This window comes from Vidua chalybeata, chromosome 5 (assembly GCF_026979565.1).
Source record: "Vidua chalybeata isolate OUT-0048 chromosome 5, bVidCha1 merged haplotype, whole genome shotgun sequence".
NCBI classification, from domain to species: domain Eukaryota; kingdom Metazoa; phylum Chordata; class Aves; order Passeriformes; family Viduidae; genus Vidua; species Vidua chalybeata.
Window position 1 is genome coordinate 59,201,757 of NC_071534.1, and position 22,474 is coordinate 59,224,230.

General features: G+C 39.1%; 1 protein-coding gene across 2 annotated transcripts; it reads right to left on the minus strand.

Annotated features, from left to right (window-relative positions):
• Positions 1-166: 166 nt before the first annotated feature.
• PUS7 (pseudouridine synthase 7) lies at positions 167-21,903 on the minus strand. 2 transcript variants are annotated; one of them, XM_053943885.1, is made up of 19 exons: positions 21,882-21,903; positions 20,547-20,802; positions 19,083-19,142; positions 18,070-18,448; positions 16,061-16,145; positions 15,831-15,932; positions 15,019-15,163; positions 13,055-13,072; positions 10,642-10,753; positions 9,295-9,372; positions 7,580-7,708; positions 7,231-7,356; positions 6,873-6,934; positions 6,360-6,520; positions 5,365-5,491; positions 4,550-4,651; positions 2,669-2,798; positions 1,559-1,650; positions 167-885 (listed from the first exon to the last, which is right to left on the minus strand). In XM_053943885.1, the coding sequence occupies exons 4-19, from the start codon at positions 18,417-18,419 to the stop codon at positions 749-751; spliced, it is 1,956 nt and encodes a 651-aa protein (XP_053799860.1). In that variant the 5' UTR covers positions 18,420-18,448; positions 19,083-19,142; positions 20,547-20,802; positions 21,882-21,903; the 3' UTR covers positions 167-748. The 2 variants fall into 2 exon arrangements, with proteins under 2 accessions (XP_053799860.1, XP_053799861.1); XM_053943886.1 differs by lacking the exon at positions 13,055-13,072.
• Positions 21,904-22,474: the final 571 nt, after the last annotated feature.

Below are 22,474 nucleotides of genomic sequence, written 5' to 3' on the forward strand. Positions count from 1 at the left end.
CGGCGACATGACTAGCAACACAGGCCTTACACTTGGCTGAAAAGGCCAGGTCTCTTTAGAACAGCTCCACAGGATATTTTTTTTTTCCCCCACCAGGAAGGCCGGCTCATTCCTCGCCAACAATGGGCAAGGGACAGGCGCAAAGGAAGCACTTACTGATACACACTCAGAGTTTCAGGTTAGTTTATTTTTTGTACCTGTTCTTTGGTACAGGTATTAGCTGGAAAATACAAGTATTTTCTCAATGAAAAGTCGAACTATTTAAAAGAGCTGTACAGCTTTACAGCACACAAAAGCCTTGCTAAAAGAATCTGCTACTGCATCAGTGCAAATGCTACTAGCAAAACTCCAGCAATACATATGTTCATCAGTATCTTAGTTTTGTTGTAATTTATCTTTCCCCGTGTGATTCATTGAAAAGACTTCAAGGGCAGCTGAACTCATGAAAACATTCAGTGCTTGCCCAAAGAAAGCAAGCTAAACATTCTTCCAGGTCTGATGCCATTATAAGCACAATTCTAAAGATGCACTCATGTTACAGCTCAAGTTACTCATTCAGTAAAAAGCACCAGTCACTAAAATCTGTATTATATTACAGTCACCATCTTGCAAAGGACTACTGAAGTTAAATGCTAGCACTAAAAAAACTTTAAAAAATACAAATTTCTTACAGTGACTCTTTAAAGATTTGTACAGAACATGTAAATAAGAAAACACTTTTTTAAAATTAAGTAATTCTGCAGTTCATTCAGCGCAACCAGGTAGTATTCAGTTGTGTCTGGTTTTTTATGCTTGTGTCCATTTTCAAAACTTCTCGAATTGCCATGGTAGCGTAAGTGGAGGGGGGAAGGGAGAACTCCATCTTTAGTGCCCTGAATTTGCCATCTATCAGCAGGTATAAGAGACAAAAAGCAAGAACAAGTGGTTAAGGGCATATATAATGCCTGTTCTGGATGCCAACTAAACTGATCTAACAGCTTCCACAGCCAACTTTCCCAGCCCATAAAGCAAAGCAACCACCACCATTGCACTCCTGTTTATAATCCACAGTGAAAAATTTAATGAAACAATTTTTTAATATTTTCTCTCAGGACAAAGTGGTGGTTTCAGAGTTTTCTTCTAAAACCAAATATTCATTCTTTCAGACTCAATTCCTAGCCTGTCTTCACTTTTCTGGAAAGCAGTGTCAAAACATCTTGTGACCAGAGTTAAGTATTTCAGTCATCTGTGTTCAGTACCAATAATACAAGCTCAGTATATAGACAATTTGTGACTTAATTCCACCTTTGTTAGTTGCAGACATTTACTGCTAAGCATTTACTTGATTTTACAGATGTCTGTAAGAAAATGTAGCCGTCAATACAGATGCTGGAGGAATGGCTTGCACCCTTGAGAAATTAGGGTCCTTATTTAGATGCCTGTCCTTAGAGGTCGTTGTTACCACTGCTTAACAGTCAATAGTTAAATGAAAGCTCTTCCTTAAAGGCGCTTTGACTATGTAGCAGTTGAAAGCAACAGCCAGATCAAACTTAGCAAACCAGCAGAAAAATCAACTTACCTGCTGGGAGAACTGGTAATGGTTTTCCTTCGAGTTTATCCAAATCCGTAGTAAATAATGGGATTTTAGGATCATCATATGCAACAACTTCCCTTTATAACATATATAAAATTTATTGTTATTTTAAATTATTTATGTTACCATATTTTATATACACGTTTATTTATTACAATATTATTATTATTGCAGTTTGGCATTTACAACTGAAATTGAATTAGGCAAACTAATGGCTAAAGCTTTATGTAGAAGACTTGCCTTGGCTTTATGAAGATTGTTAAAAAACAATTAGTGAGAAGTTTCTTAGCATAACTCATCTGTTTGCCCTTGTGTGCTGTCAGAATTTCCAACTATACAAGAAGTATAGTTCATGAAATTAAGGGAAGACTGGTGTCAACTCTAAGAGTACCTAGCAGGAGTGAAGCCTTTCAATAGTCATCCAAACTTTGAAAGACACATTATATGGTTTCTGCCATTCATTTAACAGAAATCCAATATGTAACCATGAGGCTGAAAAACTAACTGGGAAGTAGACAAACTTAATATTAATTAGTGCTGATGTTTCAAGTATAAATATTTGTATTTCTGTGCTCCTAAACGCTCTATCTTTAATTCTGTGCATCAGTGACCATGTCTTTCTGCACATTTGTACACTTCCCTGTTTAAAAGGCATTTATTCATATGAGAACTAGGCTGTATCTCTAACAACAGTGATTTAGTAGGGTTAAGTGATACAATTTTTCTGATTGACAGGTAATTTGAGACCAACTTTCTTATAGCAAGACTACAAAAAAACACCCTGTTTTGAACATTATCTATCATTGTTTCAACATAAGTATTATCTATGAAGTGTTCAGACAAGTCCTTGCAAGGAGTGAACAACTAGGTAAGATATCTTGATACTCCTCCACCATAGAACAAGAGAACAAAGTTTCAATAAAGGTATAGTTCCACTTCACCTTCATTCAAAACATGAGAGAAGTGCAGAGAGATTCCTTTCTACCTATGTTTCAGTCTGTGTGGATGTCCCATGGATCAGTCTCATGTTGTTTTGTACTTAAATAAACTCTATGCTGTCAATTCAAGTGTAATTTCCTTTATGCTCCCACTCACCAATTGACATTCTGAGGCCGAATTATAATCTTTCTGTATGCTCCAGAAAGTGAGTAATCTCTGATTTTATGCCTCATGTTGTTGATATCAAGGTTGTCAGCTACCAGCATCTCCTTGTAGGCCTCACCAACTGCAAGAGAGGAAAATATTTAACAGGAGAGAATGTAGTGTCACCAATTTAAACAGCCTGTTTTCATGGATTGTTCCCTTCCCTTAAATTCAGTAGTTTTCAGCATATATGGGATAAATGCTACACAGAAGTTTAAAATTACTGCAAATCTTATTACCTGTTTACTTGTACACCCTGATTAGTAGAGGCAGTCACAAAGAACACATCAAATCAAATATCAGCTGAAAACAAAATTTACAAAATACTTCATTGACATTTAAATGTCATCTCATATATGCATTCCAATTTTCTAGACTTCACAGGACTAATCTCAGGTATATGGAAAAAAAAATATAAAGGGCCAGACTACCCATTTACTTTCTCATTAAAAAGCAGCAGAGAGAAATCAGTTGACAATTTGACAGTACAAGAACAGTTCAATCCAATATTGAGGAAAATGTACAGGGAACTCATGACTAACCTAATCTATAAGAACACATAGAACAGGTGAAACCTAGGGCCAGCTACAAAGAGGGAACTATACCAACATTGTCCAGGCACACAGAAATGGTGTCAGGAAAGCCAAAGCTCAATTACAGTTGAAAGCAGCAAATGACATCAAGACCAGCAAGAGTCCAGCTGCAACATAAGGAATGAAAGAATACAAGGAAAGTGATGGGCAGCTGGTCTAGTGACAGACATAAGGCTGATGGTCTCAGTGCCTCTTTTGCCTCGGCCTTGACCAGCAAAGTGTTCCAGGCCTCTCTCCTTAGAGGCAAGGTTAAGAAAGAGGGACTACCAGTAGTGGACGAAGATACAGGCTGAGAGAGCTGGCTCACATCATGGTGAAGTTTTTCTCTATCATCTCAGTGATTGTGCAGATTTAGGGATGTCCCAGAAAACTGCGGAAAACCAAGTGCTGCACCCAACTTCAGAAAGAGAAGGAAAGATAATTAGGGAATTACAGAACAGTCAGGCTCACTTTGGTCCCTGGGAAAAAATAATGGAATCGTCTCTGGGCATAAAATGACTGTGGTTTTAATATGGGGGAGAAAAAGAAAGAGAAAAAGCAAAAAGCCCACCAACCTTAGTGTCTTCTATGATGAAATTATTACACTATGGATGAGGGGAGAGCAGGGACTGTTGCCTGCCTTGCCTTTAGCAAGGCTGTCAATGTATTCCCACAGTATCTTTGTGTCCCAGGTGAGAACATTATAGTGGGTGGACTGGTAAGTGGGTAACAGCTGTCTGGCTCAGCATCTCAAAGTATAGTCACTACTGGTTGCAGCTCTACCTAGAAGCAGAGTTCCTCAAGGAACTGAGATGTGTCCTGTGAAATAGTGGAGAAGAGCTGGAATTTACCCCAACCAATCTGTGGGCTAAACCAAGCTGGGGTGGCATTCAATACATGCAAGGAGAGGACTGCCATTCAGAGGGACTGAGGCACACTAGAGGAATAGGCCAAGAGGAACCTCATGAAATTCATCAAGGACAAAATCCTGTACCTGATTAAATCCTTGCAGTGGTACAGGTTAGTGAGAATTCTGCTCTGCTGTCATCTGGGATTCCTAGTGGGAAGGAGACTGAGCAGAGCATCCTGGCAGCAGCAACAAAAGGCTGACATTAATGTTTTAGAGATCTGAAGTGATGTCTTGCTTTGAAAGTCACCAAGGTTGAGTGACTTGAGATCCAATTTGCCTTTTAAGAACAATCTTAAAGCAAACTTATGTTTTCAGAGTAAGTATTTCAGGTATTTCAGTTAACAGACTCACTTTTATGCTTTGGATAAATGACATCAAATCCAGGCAATGGCATCACTACATCATGGATAGTGTAGTTATCAACGTCTCCTTCTTCAATGTGAACAGCTGTGGCTACAGTCAGGACAGAAAAATTAAGTTACCAGCATAGATGCCTGTGACAAGTAATTTCAGCTAAATTTAAAATAAAGCCTTTGATTGAAATAAGTTTACTCAGAGAAAGATAACTACCATGTTTTATCTCCACTTAACAGACAACATTTCTAAGAAAAGAAGTAACAGCCTCCAAGGCTGTCACAGTTACTGGCAGAATTACAGCCTGGCTTCCAGTGACTTAAAGCTACATGAAGTAAGGACTGCTGGAGGAACAGCCCCCTTCCATGCACCAGGCATACATAAAGGAGAAATACTGTAGGAAATGCCAGAACAAACACAAAGAAAACATTAAAAATTGAGTGGAGTTTCTGCTTTACAAGATACTAATGCAATCAAAAACTTATATGGTTAAAACTTTATAATGTCCTTCCACAGTCCTTCACAGCTCAACTAGATTTGAGGTCATTCTTGAGAATAATCAGTCCTCCATAGTCTCTCTTCCCTATCCAGTTATTTGAAAAAACAGGCAAACAAACAGCTCATGGAAGTGTAATACCTAACTTCCAATTCCTTGCACAATTTGTCTAAAACAGGCCAATGGATTCAGATCTCACTGGGCCAAAACTGGTGACAGAAAAGAAACTATGTAAGCAGTATCAGACAAACAGTTCCATGGCTTGTTTTCCTAGGAATCTGAACTATACAGCATCACTGGCTTTGTCTGATTTTACCTCCTTTAAGTACAAGATCTCCTGGTACAGCTCTAAGCCCATATTCTTCTATTCTCTTGCTCACCATATTATTCCACACATAACTCTGGTAGCTATGAATATACATTAATCGATTATTTCTTGGTATCTAGAGGTAAACAAAAAAAAGAATTAAACACTAGATAGATACATTTTTTGGTTTTTTCTGACAATCATTACCAAAAAGGAGCATATTTTAAATGTTACCTTATCCAGCAAAAAGACATACACAATTTCTTGGTATACATATTTGGTTTTTGTTCTTTGTTTGAGAAAAGAATATGTGAAGAAACAATGCTTTTACACATTTGAAATCTGCACAAAAAAACTGCTTAAATGTACAAAAAAAAAAAAAACAACACATTTAATTCTACAGGTCAAACATACAGGTCTATTATAAAACACTGAATTAATATTCAACCTCCTGAAATATTAAGTAAACTCTGCAGCTGTGAAAGCACTGTGTTATTCTTATTATCTTCTCCATAAACAAGAAATTATCCCCCAGATCCTACAATGGACACAGCAGTTTGCTAGTGATGAGGTATTTTCTCCAAAGACTTATCTTGATTACAGCACTTGAAAATGACAAGTGGATCCATCACCTCCATATCAGGCTGATTCATTAGCCCACCATCAGTTTGATTTATACTTTTAAAGCAACAGGAAAAACACTGAAACTGAACATTTGCACAATTTTCAGATCTGTATTATACATAGCTACTAAGTATAACTGTATTGCTTCCCACATACCAGAGAGACTGTTGTATAAATTGGAAAGCTCATTATGCACATATTAATTAGACATGTCATCAGTTACTATGCAGCAGTACTTACAGCAAAAAGGCAGGATAAATGTAAAGGTTTTTAAACTTAACTTTCAAGTCATCAAGCATCAATGAGTCTATTTTAAATTCATCCTGATACCATCAAAAGAATGTTTATTCAAGTAAATACTGCCCAACTTTTACACTCACTATGCCAAATGCAGAGATTATGTTCTTCATTCCATACTTTAAGAGTCCACGTAGAAGCTGTCCTTCCACGCACCTTTTTACAGGTAGTTTCTTGAGGGCTGCTGCTGGATCTTTAGTCTTTGCCCATTCTTCTCTGCATTTGACTAAGTATCCCTTTTCAGCTAGAACAAGGATGTAAAATAAAAACATTTTAACTATACACCAAAAAAAGCATCCATCTCACCTTTTGTTAAAACAGTTGAAAAATTCAAGTTTGGGTCATGGTAATTAGAGATGAACAGAATCACAGAACACTTGAGGTTGCAAGGCTTCACATGGAGCTTGAGCAGACACTGTAAATATTCAGGTCCCTTTTTAGCCCCACTGCAAGAAACTGCACAGCAAGGAAAGTGAGGCAGAAAGGGAGAGTCTGAAGATTGCTTCTCCACTGCTAAACTGGCTTAAGTTTTTCCTAAACATATGTTTATTGGAGAAGAGGCAGAAACACATGATGTATCATTTTTCAGTTCTCACCTCCTGGTCGTGGTTTTAATACCAAATCCATTACTTCATTCCAGTTATTCTGTAGAATAGCTCTAGGATTCAAACAGGAAAGTGTATTAAGAACTGACTAAATCTATTTTAAAGAAATTTAGCCAACTTATCAAAAAATATTTATTTGTGTTTAGACTTATGCAATATTAAAAGTAGTGCTATTATGCAAGATAACTGCTGAAGCAAGTTCAGAAACAAGATCTTTCTTGAATCTAAATTTAAAACTGGTACAGGCAATATGTTAGAAAACCGTTCCCAAAAATACATTAAGTTACATGGTGATAAGAGTAAAATTTTTTAAAAAAAAAGAGGGGGGGAGGATGAAAGCAACACATACCTGCCAATTTGATAAGTAGGAACAGCTGTGGTTCCAAATCTTTGCATTCCATAGTAATTAATGAATCCAATTTCCCTGAGTGAATGCATTGCTTGCTCTATCTGCTCATCAGTTCCTGTTATGTTTCTAGCATTAAAAAAATGTTATAGACAGATTAAGGGTTTATACTATTTTGAGATGTCCATTATATTAAAGCTTAACATCAATATTATATAGCATGTATCAAATTCAACAGTCTCCTGCCAACAGGACTTATTTTTTTGTAACACAAGGTGCACTGATATGACTTATCTATTTAAAGAAAAAAAAAATTCTAACAGAACCATCTAGATACCTACTAACATACTACCTGAGAACAACAGTGAAATGGTTCCCTTGCAGTTCTCCCAGTTTCAGTGGATGGTTCTTGTAACTGAAATTTCCTAATTTGAAGTTCATCAAACATTTATTCAAATGAGCAAGTCTCTGTGCAGTGATTCTAAAAAGAAACAGATAACAGTGACCAACCTATGCTTGGAAAAGTAGATAAATATAGAAAACGAAAAACAGTGAGTCCAGTTTCCCCAATTTTCTACTATTGCTTTTTCAAAATAATTTAATGAAAGAGCTAAAGGAAGATAATACATAATTCTTAAGGGTACTCATACAAAAGAGTGACAGACTGTTAGCACTGTCTTTTCACATCTATGTTAAAACATGTACTCCAGAAAAGTATATTGCAGTATGAATGTATACTGTACCCCACAAGCTGAACTCTGCATTATTTGAGTAACTATTTCATGAATACATACAATCCAGTCAGCACAGTCATAAATACAGAGCTAAGTAGAATTAGCTACTGTGTATGCCTAGTGCAGATGAAGGAACATAGAATCCAATGTGTCAGTGATATCTGCCATTTTTGTTGCTAGTATTTTTGGAAGCATACCCTGTTCTTTGCATCACCAAGTTGCTCTTGGACACTTCTGCTAAATTTTTACTAGTATAGTGAAATTTATGAACAGCATGGCCAGCACACTCAGCTTAGAGCAGGCTGGCAATGTCCCCTCTCTCGTGCAGGAGAGTCGAGGGCTGTGGCACCACAGAGCAGACACCACACAACATTTACAGCACTCTGGAGCTCTTGGACACAACACTGAATGTGATAACATTAAACAGCACCTGAGATGGCTACACCACACATCTGGTTAACTGTTACCACTTTGCAAAGCTGCCTTGCAGCAACGCAAATCTGGGGCTTCTCACAATCAGTATTTCCTTTTATATGTGTAAAGCACACACATACAGAACATTGGGAGGAAATATACGATCAGTTGGATGCCCTCCTTTTAACAAGGATTTGATCAAACCTCTTGCTTTCAAGCTGTGAATTCCTCACTCAAGGAGTGTGGTTTTCAAAAAGTTGTAAAAAGTAGTACAGGTAGGATATTCCAGCCAGCTAAAATTATATTGCAATATGTGACTGGGAGACATCTGTCATTCTCTGTTATGAATCTAACACTAACTTAAAGTGCCCAGACACCATATAATTATCTTAGAATATGACAAAGTAAATTTTATTTTCTCTTAGAAGGTGACTTAAGGGACTTAGGTTAGGGCAGGAAAAACTGCTCATTATTTTTTTGCCCCTTCTGGCTACTCACAGATGAGCAAGGACAGTATTAGCCTTCTCCGGCACTGTTCAGAGAGTACAGTGAGAAAGAAAATAGGATTCTAGCTGTAGAAAGGGGGAAACAAAAGCCAGGAAGAAAGTAGGACATTATTTTCACCATGTCATTCTGTTTTTCTGCTGTTGCATGAGATTCAAGCAGCCTAAAAGCAGGCAGGCAATCTGTCCCACTGCCTCCGCCAAGTACACATAACCAGCCTGTGACTCAGAGCACTGACTGATATCAGCAGTAATCACAGAATACAAAAGGACTGTGGCATCTTCATTAACACCTGTGCTTTACAAGGTCAGGACCTGTACCTGCCATTTGTGTCACTGAGTCTTTTAGGTATTTGAGGAGATATCAAAGCTACCACAGCAGAAGTGCAAATACTCCAGACTGTACTCTTACTCACCTGAGAACAGCGATCTCTTGAACTGTTATAGCCCTTTTATCCTTAGTTCCCATGTAGGAAAATATGTTTGGCTTCACTCTTAAAAGCAACAGTAACATATATTATACATATTAAAATAGCAAGAGATCAAACATAATTTTCAGCATAATTGCCTAGAATTATTAGTCTTATAAATTAAAAATAGAAAAATATACCTACATTCCTCAGAACTGGGTTACAATGTGTGACATTTTCTAATCTCATCCATGAGTACATAAAACACAAGGAAACTTCTATTTTAATTAATGTAGACAATTCACTTCTAACACAACAGTGCTTGCAAAATATGAACTTTGAAGTACTTCTTTAGATACATTCACTCTACACAAATGAACAGCCACCACCAACTTCACTAAAAAAAAAATCATGTCCACTTCTTCCTTAAACTTCAAACATGTCTGTTTGAATACCATGCCTGCACATTATGAGAAAGTATGAGAAGTTAATTTAAAATTTGATCCACTCCTTCCCCTGAGAGGAAAACGTCTTTTCCTTTTCACTTTATACTTTACAGTCTGTGTTGGATGGTGTATTTCCAGTTATTCCAGTTAAGGGCTCCAGGGGGTAGCAGGGTTGCCATTACATACAGTCTTCCACCTAACTATGCTCTTGCCAATCTGTTCTCATCACCAATAGTCCACTGGTTAATGTCTAGATTATAAATGTTTTTTTTGGACAAGAAGGGCAAAGGGAAAAGTGGGAAAGTTTCTCTAGGAGTAGATCACTGAACTGACCCAGTTTTAAAACCGCTCTTCCTCTGCAATTCACTGTGCTCATGTCACGCCTTGGCAAATCTTTTTGTTTCTTCACTTGATGGGGTGAAAGGAACTAAGCCTGTGTTACCATGGAGAAATTAATACATGGAACAACAGTCTATCAACTGTAACTGCTTAGAAACTGATCAGCATATTATCACAACAATATCTGACAGGTTCATAACATACTTGCATATATTCACACACTGGGGAAAAAATGGCTTTTAATTCAGGTTACGTACATTGAGGCTTTCAGCTGCCAAGCCTTTCTCAGATCAGCCAATGGCAATTGTGGACTTTTTCCATTGAAGCAGTAGAGTGGTCTTTAAAATTTCTTAGGCTCATTTTGTTCCATTCTCACCTCCTCACAAAACTTTGATATTTTAAATTTGATATTTTAAAGTAATTTTTCATTTTAAGCTGTCTACAAATTAGAGAATAGCAATCACTTGTGTTGCTCTTACATAATTATGAAGCCTAATGTTTACAGCAACAAGAAACATGGAGGGAGAGGGCTGCACACCAGCCAGGATGGCAGAAACAACAGCCTTACCTTAAAAATTTGGATAGGACATTAATGGCATCCATGGTGTCCTTGTTCTCCTTGTACAGTACAAAATGGCAGTAGCTTCCCCTAGATTTTGGCCAAGAGTGCTTTCTTGGATCTTTAAAAGCAAAAAGGTTAAAGTGTCACTTAAAAAAAAAAAATATATATATTTGCCATTGCAGCTACATTTATTTTAAATACACAAGATTCAATTCCTGCTAATTTCCATCTGCTTTAAAAAATTAAAAGGAAGGCATTAATTACTGACAGTAAAAGCTGTAAAGCACATTGAAAAAGACTCTTCCCCCACCTCCACTGGACTGTAAACTTCTCTTTAATCAGTTCTGTCACCTAGAAAATCCTGAATGAAATAGTGACAGTTCCTTTGTCATGAAATTATCTGAAAATATAGCCTAGTCATTTAATTGCTGTACTCCTGATTAAATTTTTCAAAGACATTATCATTATACTGACTTTCAGTAATAGAAGCTACACCACATTTCTTCTAGCTCTTTCTATAATTAATAGTTGAGGACCACTGGAGCCCTGTTCGTGGGAAGACTACCATTATTATTTATAGTACAGACATATTCCTTATTTCTGTAGTATTGTTTTGGTGTGCCATGCAAAATAATGAATCATACCACTACAAAACCCTAAGAAATCATGCTCAAAAAATTGCTTTAAGATGGTTCACTTTTTAAAATACAACAGGAGCAAGAAATCTGGTACAAGAGGGACATGAACATACAATTCATGGCAGGTATGGTGCCATGCTTAGAGAAGGCCAGAGGTTGAAATAACTTCAGATCCCACAGACTAACAACTGATTTACAATTCTGTGCTACTATTTGACATTTTCTGTAGAAGGAAAGAAACTCTCAATGATTTGCTAAGCTTTTTTTTTTTTTGCACCAGAGGTAAAACTTTCACTTTCCAATAATCCATTGTCAATGGCATTAATGGGAAGGGACACTGATTCTACACAGGCTTAGCAACCAGCTGTGAGGTTCCTTCAATTCTGAGGGTTATCAGTTCCTTATTCCTTATTATTCAAGAACAAAACTAAGATTTTGTTTTGTTTTAAACAAGAAGTCCCTTAACTCTTGCTAGCCACTAAGCAGACATACCTGGTTTTGTAAAAAAAAAAAAAAAAGGCATAACCATCTTTCATAACAGGAAAAGCTAACTGAAAAAGCCAGCCTTATTTCAATATACAAACACCAATGCAGGAAGGAAGTACTTGGGAAATACTGCTCTTTTTTTCCACACTGGTTTTACAAAGTCCAGATAACCCACACAAATAGTAAGTATGCTTAATTCTTGCTTGTTTTTGAGAAGCTGCCATTCATGCACACACTTCTGCAAAGACAATTTTGGATGCTACAGTATAAAACACTATATGTACAGGTTTTAAGTCGCTTGGAATTATTGCATCACTTGCCTTGCAGCATCAGTTCCTAAGCACAGCCCCCCCTCCCAGAGTTTCACTGGACCTAAACTGGAGACCTCATGTTCCTGCTGGTCTCTTCTTCTGAGCCACCACTACTCAAACTCAGTCAATGACACACTGCATTCAGCTGGAAGAGCAAGGTTCTCCACTAAGATCTCAGCAATTAGAAGAGAAGAGAGTAAGACAGAGCTCAATTCACAAAGGAGAATCCTCTCCATCTGGAACCATTCTTTATATTTAACTAATACATCTTGTAGATGGTCATTTCAATTCACTTCAAGAAGTGAGCTCTAATGTGATCTCCACTAAAAGGATTCTGTAGGTGCTATACACACCAATGGGCTCCTCATGCTTTGGGCATCACAGACATGACCCTGTCCAAAGGAGGCTGCAGCCACAGTCCTGATACTCAACCATTCCTCACCCAATACTGCAAAGCATTCAACTGGGTAGATGAAGCAGTGGGACAATTTGCAGTCCTTATTGCTGTGTTTCAGAGTCATGCTACATTCTTACAATAAAATTATCTTTTCCAAGCCCTTTTTCCAAGCCTTTTGCTGAAACTTGAGGCTTGGAAGCTCTTTTTTAACAGCAGGGTGTGTGATAAATGCCTTTAAAGTTATAGACAGATAGTAGTGTCTGAAATATGGGCTGAAGGGCAAAGGCTTGGGTAACTGAAATCCATGGAAAAATTCCTATAGTTGTCAACATGTACTCTCAAAATCGATAATTAATATCACTTCTTACTAACAGACTTTTTCTGCACCAAATTAATACTGCCTATACTGCACTATGAAAAAGAAGTAGAACAAGCCTAATTCTTGGCTGTTTCAGGGCATTTTAAGTAACACTATGTGTAGGGATTTTTAAGAAACTGTTACAAGTTTGGCCAGTCCTGTTCCTATTTAGGAGGTCGTAATGGTTGGCATTTCATTTTTGTTAGTATGAAATGTCAACGTCTCTTACCTGTTGCAGTTCTGACCTCTGTCCCAATGCAGAGCATAAAGAGTACAAAAGAGTAGCATTTAATTTTTAGACTGTCAAAGGGTTTTTAGAGGTGAACATGCAGGTTTATGGTTATGGGATTGTTTATGCTTCAAGGAGCATCCAACAGCTAGGTGGTGGATGACAGCAATTTAGACAATTATGGAATGGAATCGTGCAGAGGCAAACAGTGAACATATGGAAAGCTTCAACTGGAGATGTAACAAACTTAATTTGTGGACAATGATGAAACAACAGTTTACTGACAATTTAGTAAGACAGTATTTTAAGTATTTGGAGGATAAACTGACTATAGAAATATAGCACCTGCTGATTTTAAATTTTAAGAAGCATGTTTGGTAATGTTTTATGTTATCAACAAAAGTAATCAGGTATCTCAGCTAATAATCCAATATTCTACACTTTTGAAATGTTTCTTGCCTGGGGAGCCCATTCATGACTAAAGACATGTTTGTGGCTATATAAACAAGAAAGATATGTATGTAATCCTGACTAAAAAGAACTTGAGTCTTACATCCATAAGCATTTGCACACACTCACAGAAACTGACAGACCACCCCAACAGATGCACAGGTGCCTGCAGCATCACAGCTGGGGAATCCAAGTTTAAATAGATGATGCTTCTCTGCATCACAAGATGGTGCTCCACAATGTTTTAATCCTAGAGACACACCACTAAATTCTTTTCAGCATATTTCAAATACTTCAATTCTTTTATATATTATCCCTTAAATCAGCTTAACAACATCCACTTGACTGTAACAGTCATTAAAGAATAGAAACAGAAGGAAAAGGTGGAGGAAAAACCATTACAAACCAACAGAACAAAACTGGCTGAGGAGAATTCTGTGCTGGGAGTATACATACTCCATGCATAAAGCATGCAAACATACACATTTTCTAAACATGACTAAGTAAGACACAAACACATTATAATTGGACCAATAAAAATAAAACATTCCCATATTTGCCTATAACAAGCCTTAAAGAAACAACTACATTAAAGGGGAAATTATTTTATTTCCCATTTTAAATGACTCTATTTCTTTATCGTTCTTCCATCTCCTTTGTCTTTAAAATTAAAGGCTTAGGTTTACATACCATTATTTGTAGTAGGTTGAAATGACAGAGGAATGCAGCCAATTTAAACCAAACCTCAGTATCTTTAGTTAAATGTACACCATTCTGCAGGTAGATAATCCTCTAAACTTACAGCAGCAACAAATTTTTACTAACGTAAAAAGATGTAAAACATGTTAATTTATTCCCAGTATCCAAAACAGTATTTTGCTAGATTAAAGTGGATAACACTTCATTTTGAAAATCCTTCTTGACTTTGACTATTTTGAAAGATTAACTGTGATCTATAATGAATAAAGATCATTTTCTGCAAATATAATTAGCCTTGAAAGCAGAAGTAATGATCATGGTAAACTATGTTTATATGAAACTATAACTCTGAGAAAAAAAAAAGGTGCTTGTCTCTACTCAAGTCATTAAGAATTTTGTCATCAATATTCAAGACAATTAAGATTACACCATCTATCAAGCTAATGTACATTTTCCAACTACAACCTCTTACATCCACAATGCACGCTTACACACACAGTTAAGATCGTGAAAGTTAAATTTAAAAAATCCTGAAAATAAAGCCTCTGTTTTGCCTATTCTCACTGAAATAGAAGTTAATGTTCTCTCTTCTAAACTGGATGAATTATTTGTAAAGAAAAACAAATAAAAATTTAAATTTAAAGCATTTCTTGTGGTCCTAAACATTTTAGATGTACAGCATCAGCTGAAATGAGGAAAAAATGAAGCAAGACTGCATGAGGAAGCACACTCACTTGAAGTACTTACTAACAATTCTTACTTTGGGGATAATTTTAGCATTTACTTTACCCATCTGCTGTGATACTGAAACTCACTTGCCAATGCTTTTTTCCCAGCAGCATGATAAGCAATAATGTATTTCTTTCCCTCTCTATCTTCTGTTTTCGTCTCCAGTCCTGGAAACAAGGACTTCACAGCCTGATGGATGATGGTTCTTTTTTCTTTAGTGTCTTCAATTACCTGTGTTAATACACATACATGCAGAAACCAAATAAATTAATATGAAAGGGAAGGGTGCTTTAAAGGCAAAAAAATATTAGCTAGATAAGATTATTTAGTGTCTGAATCTTATTTGAAACTAGCAGGTATAATCTTACTCATCTCCGTGTCCCAAATTTAGCTCAATAGTTATTCTTTGAATATGTGCAATATTTGAATATGTGCAACGTTTAAAAATAGCAATGTTTTAATGTCATTTTCTTATCTTTCTTGTTACAGAAGAGCATATTTATCTTCTTTTCTATTAAATCACTAAATGCTGACCTTGAAAGTAGTGTTCCATCAGGATAGATGTTTTATGTAAACCTCCTTATTCTTTAAAACAATATTAGATAGGAAACCAAAATACTGCAAGGTAATTTTAACACCACAGGACTTGAAACCTGTATTTAAGTTCCTGTGTACAGTCTCATCAAAATCAAAGTAACAACTCACATATGCATGAATTTGAGTACATCTGTAAGACTTTAGAGAATTAATCCCTAAACTGGACACAGATTGGTGTTATCTGTCACATCATGTTCAAATTGCTCTTATACCTTCCATGCATTAGAAAGAATGTACCTTCTACTCCCTCCCTGCCTCCCTCTGCCTCCATCCCAAACTTCATATCATTTCCTAATTTTACCTCTATGGCAACACTAGTTTCCTTATTCTTAAAAAGCTGGAGCTCCTCTAAACGCTGCTTGTCTTCATCCGACAAAACTGTAAATGTTTCTTCTGATGGGTCCTAATATATATTTGGGGAGAAAAAAGAAACATCCAATAACCCTCATGGAGTAACTTCCAATCATTCAATGGTCTTGCTTAAGGAGCATTAAGAAGCATAGCCATTACCGAATCTACCTCAAAATTTACCTCATCATCCACTGGAACAGAAAAGTCATCTAAATGGCTCACACGTCCATCTTTGCCTATTTCATGGACAACAAAGTCTGAGTATCTGATAGAAAGAAACATGCATTACATTTATAATAAAAATCCCACATCACATGAAGTCCTTTCCTAAAAAGCTTTTTGTTAGCAGAATTCACTGAAGAATTCTGAATTAGTGTAATTCAATTCAGGTGAAACAAACTTAACAACCATGAGAAAGCCGTACCTATTCCCACCCCCCAGAAGGATACCACAGAACACATATCCAAATGCAGCAGACTCCTTGCAGATCACCAAACACCTACTGTAGTTATTCCCAGTCATTCTCTCACTAGTTTGAAGAGATCAGTAATGCTTATCCTCAATCCCAGTCATTACTGGCAATTAAGACTCACTGCATTGCCACAATGTGCAATGCATTAACTATTGCATTATCTCTGTCACTTCAAATAACCTGCAAAATAAAGTGCATTTTAGCCACTTTACAGAAGGCAGGACAAATTCAACCATGTCCATATATTCAGTTGTACAGAACATCATTCAAATAAAGTTACTCTGCATACTTTATGACAGTAAAAAAGAATTTTACTCTGACTTTTTCAATCCTGTCACTCATATCTAATAATAAAAACAGCTCAACTATAACACAGCACAGTCGATTAATGTTGCAACTGCTAAATGATTTTTAAGCAGCATTTGCTAGCAAAGTGGAAAAAAAAAAAGAAAGTAATTCTTATTCTATCAATGTTGAAACATGAATAAAACTTCACCATGGGACGCTTTCTACAGTACCTCACCCAAGCCCCCTTTTGCCATCCCTCTGTGGAGATATACAACATATTGGTAGAATTCCTTCCTGAGGAGTGTTGTGTCCTCTCCTGTATTATCAGTAGCTGTCTAGACATGCTAGTGATGGTACCATAAAAATGCCAAGAATGAATTAATAATAGGTGTTTAAAACTAGTATCCAAAAAAAACCCCACAAACCCACGAATTTTCTACCACATGGTTACCTTTGGCCAACCAAAATTGGCAGATTTCCCAGAAGAAGGTTCAGCACAGACTAGGCTTCCCAGAGAAGGATTACACTAGCTGCTTAATGCTGCACATCAAGATTAAATACATACATAATATGTATATATCATTTATGTGAAATTATCTATGTATGAAGCCACTATTTAAACACAGTGACTTTTCAGTGTGTAAACAAAGCAACCTTAACTGCTTTGCTAAGTCAGAGAAACAGTGATTCTCACTTCAGTGAGCTCCTGTATTTGCATTCTGTTTTATTCAAAGCTATTCTTTAATTTTAAAAACCTAGAAGTTCATTTTAAAAAGCTACTAAACACCAAACATCTTATTAAATTTATAATGTATATCTATACTAAATTCCATATCCTGAATTTTAAAACTCCCTTCTATGTAAATGACATTACTGAGCAGACAGTAATTCAAAGCCTAACTGAGCAGACAATAATTTAAAGCCTAACTATCCTTGTTTACAGACATTAGGATAAAAAAGAGCACAGCAAAGAACCAAAGAAAGATGGTTCAATTCCATTTTTCAGTGCATCTCATATCAGCACTGAGGAGAGGTACAAAAGGTAGGTGTACTGCATAAGGTTTTGTGTCTCTGCTGCTGCCAGAGAGCAAAGGAAACAGCAAAGGTCAGTGTAATCATGTATCTCTACTCATACACAGCTTCCTTCTTCAAAGCTCCATTTGACAGGAAAATAAATTAAAAAAAAAAACAAAAACAAAAAACCAAACACATATAAAAAAACCTCAAAAAACCCCTAAACAAACAAACAAAAAACAACAAAAAAAAGACCCACAATCTAGAAAAGTCCTAAATTAAACCTTTCTTTAGCAGTAAAAAAAGTAATGAACCTCACTTAATCCAGCTGCAATCTGCAAGTCAAAAAAGGAAAATAGAGAACTACAGCTGTGTTACACAAGGAATTAACATATGAAACAAGACAAAGAGTTACCTCTCTTTTAAGATCCCAGAAAACCCTTTATGAGAGCTAACAAATTTAGTTATGCCAACATCACTTTCTGTCAGTCCATGCTTCATCATGTCTGCAAAGCTCTCTGGATCTCCATCTTCATCACTATCCTCTAGTTCCTCTTCTTCCTGCTCCTCACTTTCCTCATTGGGGATTATTTCACTTTTTGTGTCCTCGGGTTGTTCTGTTACAGTCTCAATACTCTGCCCAGAGTCATTCCCTGCCTTAGACTTCTCCAAGATCTTCTGTCTTTTAACTTCATCTGCATTGGCCACATCATCCTCAGAGCGAGGACGTTTCAAGGATACACTATTCATTTCTACAGTTTCCATCTTTAAGGCACAGGGTAGGATAGGAAGCCCTGAGAAAGAAAAAGAAAGGCTTATTTTCTGCCTGCTAAGAGCAATATCAATACATAGGCACTTGACTCCAAGGACTCTGCCCCCTAGCAATTTTTCAGGAAAACCATAAACTTTCTGTATTTAAGTTATATATCAAGTAAACATTTGGAACACCTAGAAACAATATGTACTTGGGGAGAAAGAAGGAAGATATTACGAGGGCAGCACGCATGCTGGACTGCAGCAGAGCAGGATTCAGTACTACACTGACCATTTACCACCATCATCACTCTTGCCCACCCTTACCATGGCTACTTGCAGGCCTGTGCATGCACAGGCTCTGCTGTCAACAGCAGTTTAGTGCCTAAGAAACTGTTTGTTTCCAAACCTTCTATTATGCATGACTACTCTCAATTATTCCCTTTTTTATCAAGATTCCATCTTGCAAAGACAGAGAGAACAGCTTAGTTCCTGCAAACCTGAAATCTCATGTCTTTCTTTTCTATGTGCTTCCAACACACACAATGCCACATAGAATTCAAGATGGCATCAATTCAGCCCAAAAGATAAGAGGGATGAGCTACCAAAATCATTGATTCAGTGAGACAAACAAAAAAAGGAAATTAAAAAATCTCTGAGGACATGATTACTCACACTGGTGGAATAGGGCTCAGAGCTGCCACCTTTGTGTCAGCAGAACCACTGCCTTCAGGTCTGAAAAAAAGAAGAAAACTAACTCTTTGAGAAAGTTTTATGAAAAAAAAATATTATGAGAACATATATCAGTGCAATCACATATGGACTCAGACCCGTTAATACATACAATTGCAAAAGTTTTACCATCCTAGTGACACAACACATTATTGTGATTTAGCAAGCTACAGGAGAGAACTTTGGTTTTATTTCTAAGTGTATAAAACAAAACTGGAGTTCCTATAATTAGGCATGGACAGGACCATCCTTCCAGCATCACCCAATTGGCACAGGAGTATACTGGGGATAAAATGCAGGTTCTGGGAGTTGGGGATGCATGAGAAGAGGCCATAAACTGCCCTGTGTGGGCCATGGCCAGCTCCAGCTGGCTCCATAAACCCACTGCCTGCCATCCTCCAACTCATCGGATGAGCACACGGCAGCCCCGCTCCAGTTTATCTGAGAAACGGAGAGGCTGCCAGTGGCAGCAAAGGCAAAAGAAAGCACAGGAGGAGACACGTGAGAGAGTGCTCAAAAAGGCACAGGGAAGCATGGAGAAGGGAACAACTGCTGCGGACACAGCTGGAGACACACTCTTGTAAGGAAACTCTCCACACTGGAGCAGGGACACCCCGATGGAACTGTGGCCTGTGGAGGTGCCCACGCTGGGACAGGGACACCCTTGAGGGGCCCATGGAGAGGACCCACATGGGAGCAGAAGAAATGAGCAGGAGAAAGAAATCTCCATGTACCAACCCCAACCTCCTGCATTACCACTGCCTTGCCCAAGAGCCAGAGCATAACCTGAGGGGCCAAGCAGGAAAGGGGAAGAAAGGAGTTTTCCCCAAGTCTGTGTTTAAGTAGTGGTCATCTTATTATATCACCAGCCAACTGGTGATTAAAAGCTAACTGGTAATAAATTAAATTCCCCGTGTCAAGTCAATTTTGTCCACAACAACCAAGTTTCTAAATTAATAGGATTCAGCTGTTACTGAGAAATTAATCTATGCAGGGAGCAGTATTTTACAGCTACATACATCACCCTGTATCATTTCTCCAGCCACTAAAGAGCATAATCTATCCAATTTTAAAGGGCATGTTTTTAAAGGAAGTCCCACAACTAACTTGATAATCAGCATTTCCTGGGTTGGTAACTAATTGTTACCAGTTAGCTGTTAGCACAGCTGACTTCATAGCCTGGATATCCCAGTGAAGAGATTTACCAGCTCAGGGTAAAGAGACAGGAACAACTGTTTTAGAAAAACCTGAAATGTTTTGCTCAAATGAAGAACTGAAAATGAATGCTACAAAAATAAATGAACAAAAGGGAAATAAGGAGAGACTTATAAAATTAAGTGTATGCATGGCATGAAGAGTGATAAGACACACATGCAAGAAAGCAGAACAATTAGCAAAACAATGTACCTTCAAGCTGAAAGCACCAATTTTAGTCTGTCTTCAAATAAAAGTTCATAAAATCCTCCTTTCAAGAGGAACAATAAATAAAAGTCATAGTCAAGTGAAGCAATCCACCGCTGTTTCCAGATTCTCTTCCCATGTACCAAAATTTATAGAGGCGGGGTTATAAAGCACTGAAGTGGAAAAGGCTTTTGGATGGCTTGTGAGTATCTTCACATAGTGAACAAAATAGCATTCAACACAGTGAAATCCTCTGAGACACCTGCCAAAGGTAGTAAAAAGAGAAATCTCGTGCTTCTTAAATAAAACTGTAATACCTAGTTATTGAATTATACAGACTGTTACAAGAATTCGATGTTGGACACAGACACTCCAAACTAGTCACACACACAGACTATTCTCACAGCAGAACAGTGACTCACATACTACAGAGTACTATCCTGCGCCCAACGGCAGCCATCATCGGGGATAAATTCTGCAGGATAATTGTTCGAATGAGCACGTTGAAGCGAGCGGGGCACACACTGCCTCACTTGTGCAGACTGCTAGTGAGATGCTCCTATTATTTTTTGACAGCTGCTCAATTGTCTCGGCCCTTTTCCTAACAGGTGTTTCCATAAAAGCCAGAATCTGCATAAACACCAACTCCGCAGGAATTTCAATGTTGTAACGGAGACTGAGTTTACTACTACAAATAAAACACTTGACTCTCCGCAAGAAGAAACGCCGAGCGATCACTCCTGGCGCGGTACCTGTCAAGCAGGCACGGCGGGAGCCGCAGGGCACTGAGGAACAGACCCGGAGCGCGGCAGCGCTGGGCGCGAAGCCGCTTTCTCATGAGACGAGGCACGTGGGATAAAAGGCGACCGAGGAGAGGGCGATGGTTCAGCAGCTGTGCCCCAAGGCCAACCCTTGCGGCGGGGGCAGCGCGGAGCGCGCAGGCGGGGAGGGCAGCGGCGCTCGGAGCCCGCGGGCCGGGCCGGGCCGGGCCGCCGCCACAGCGCTCCGGGCGCCGGGCCGGGCCGGAAGAGCCGCAGCCAGCGCCGAGGCTGCCGGGGCAGGGCGGGAGGACGCGCTGGGGCCGGGGCAGGCGGGGCACGGGGCCGAGGCAGGAGGAAGGGCTGTGCCGCGGGGGTCCCGGCAACACGCGGCGCAACGCGGGAGCGGCAGGGGAAAGCGCGGCGCCAGCGGGGGCGAAGTTGCCCCGAGGCGGAGCCCCCCCCCCCCGCGGCCGGGCGGGGAGCGGAGAGCCGGCCTGGCCGCGGAGCCCTGCGCGGCTGCCGGGGGAGGGTGCGGCTCCGCCCGCCGCTGGGCAGGAGCCGCCGAGGGGGAGCCACTTACCCGCACGCCGGCACGGGAGGACGGCCCGGGCGTCAGCGCGGCAGGGCGGGAGGCGGAGGCGGCGCGGAACGAGCACGGCCCAGCCCCGCGCGGGCGGAGGCGGCCCCAGGCTGCGCCCGCCCCCGGCCGGCCCCGCCGCGCTGACGCCGGGCGGGGAGCGGAGCGGGGCCGGAGGTGGTACCTGGGCACGGGCTGATCCTGACCACGGGCTGCTCCTGCCCGCGCTTCCGTCACCGCCGGCCTGCTCAGGCTTCCTGTGAAGGGGCTAGAGTAGGCAGGCGGTGATTTACGGAAGAACTGAAACTGTGTAGAACAAAAGTTTAATTTCCAAAAGGCGGCTATAGCCAAAGCAGGGAACCGTGTACACGAGATGGCGGCCTTCCTGAGCCTGCCCGGCATCTGAAACACGTGGTGCTAATTTGAACATCAGTCCCGGGACAAGGGAATGTTCGAGTACCATTCAAAGCCTACACTGTACCTATGAAAATCACTTTAAAAACCAGGCCAGATCTGTGCTATCAGTCCTTTCTGGCATAGTCAGAATGTCATCATCTACCCTCTTTTCTATTTTAAGCGCTGATGCAAAGAAGGTA

What these genes read in the sequence shown, in the direction of transcription:
- PUS7 (XM_053943885.1), bottom strand. Translation starts at nt 18,419, where the DNA reads ATGGAAACTGTAGAAATGAATAGTGTATCCTTGAAACGTCCTCGCTCT. An exon ending in GTCCTATCCAAATTTTTAAG is followed by an intron (nt 9,373 to 10,641) that starts GTAAGGCTGTTG and finishes GTTGCTTTTAAG; the next exon opens with AGTGAAGCCAAACATATTTT. An exon ending in CATTTCACTGTTGTTCTCAG is followed by an intron (nt 7,357 to 7,579) that starts GTAGTATGTTAG and finishes TTTTAATGCTAG; the next exon opens with AAACATAACAGGAACTGATG.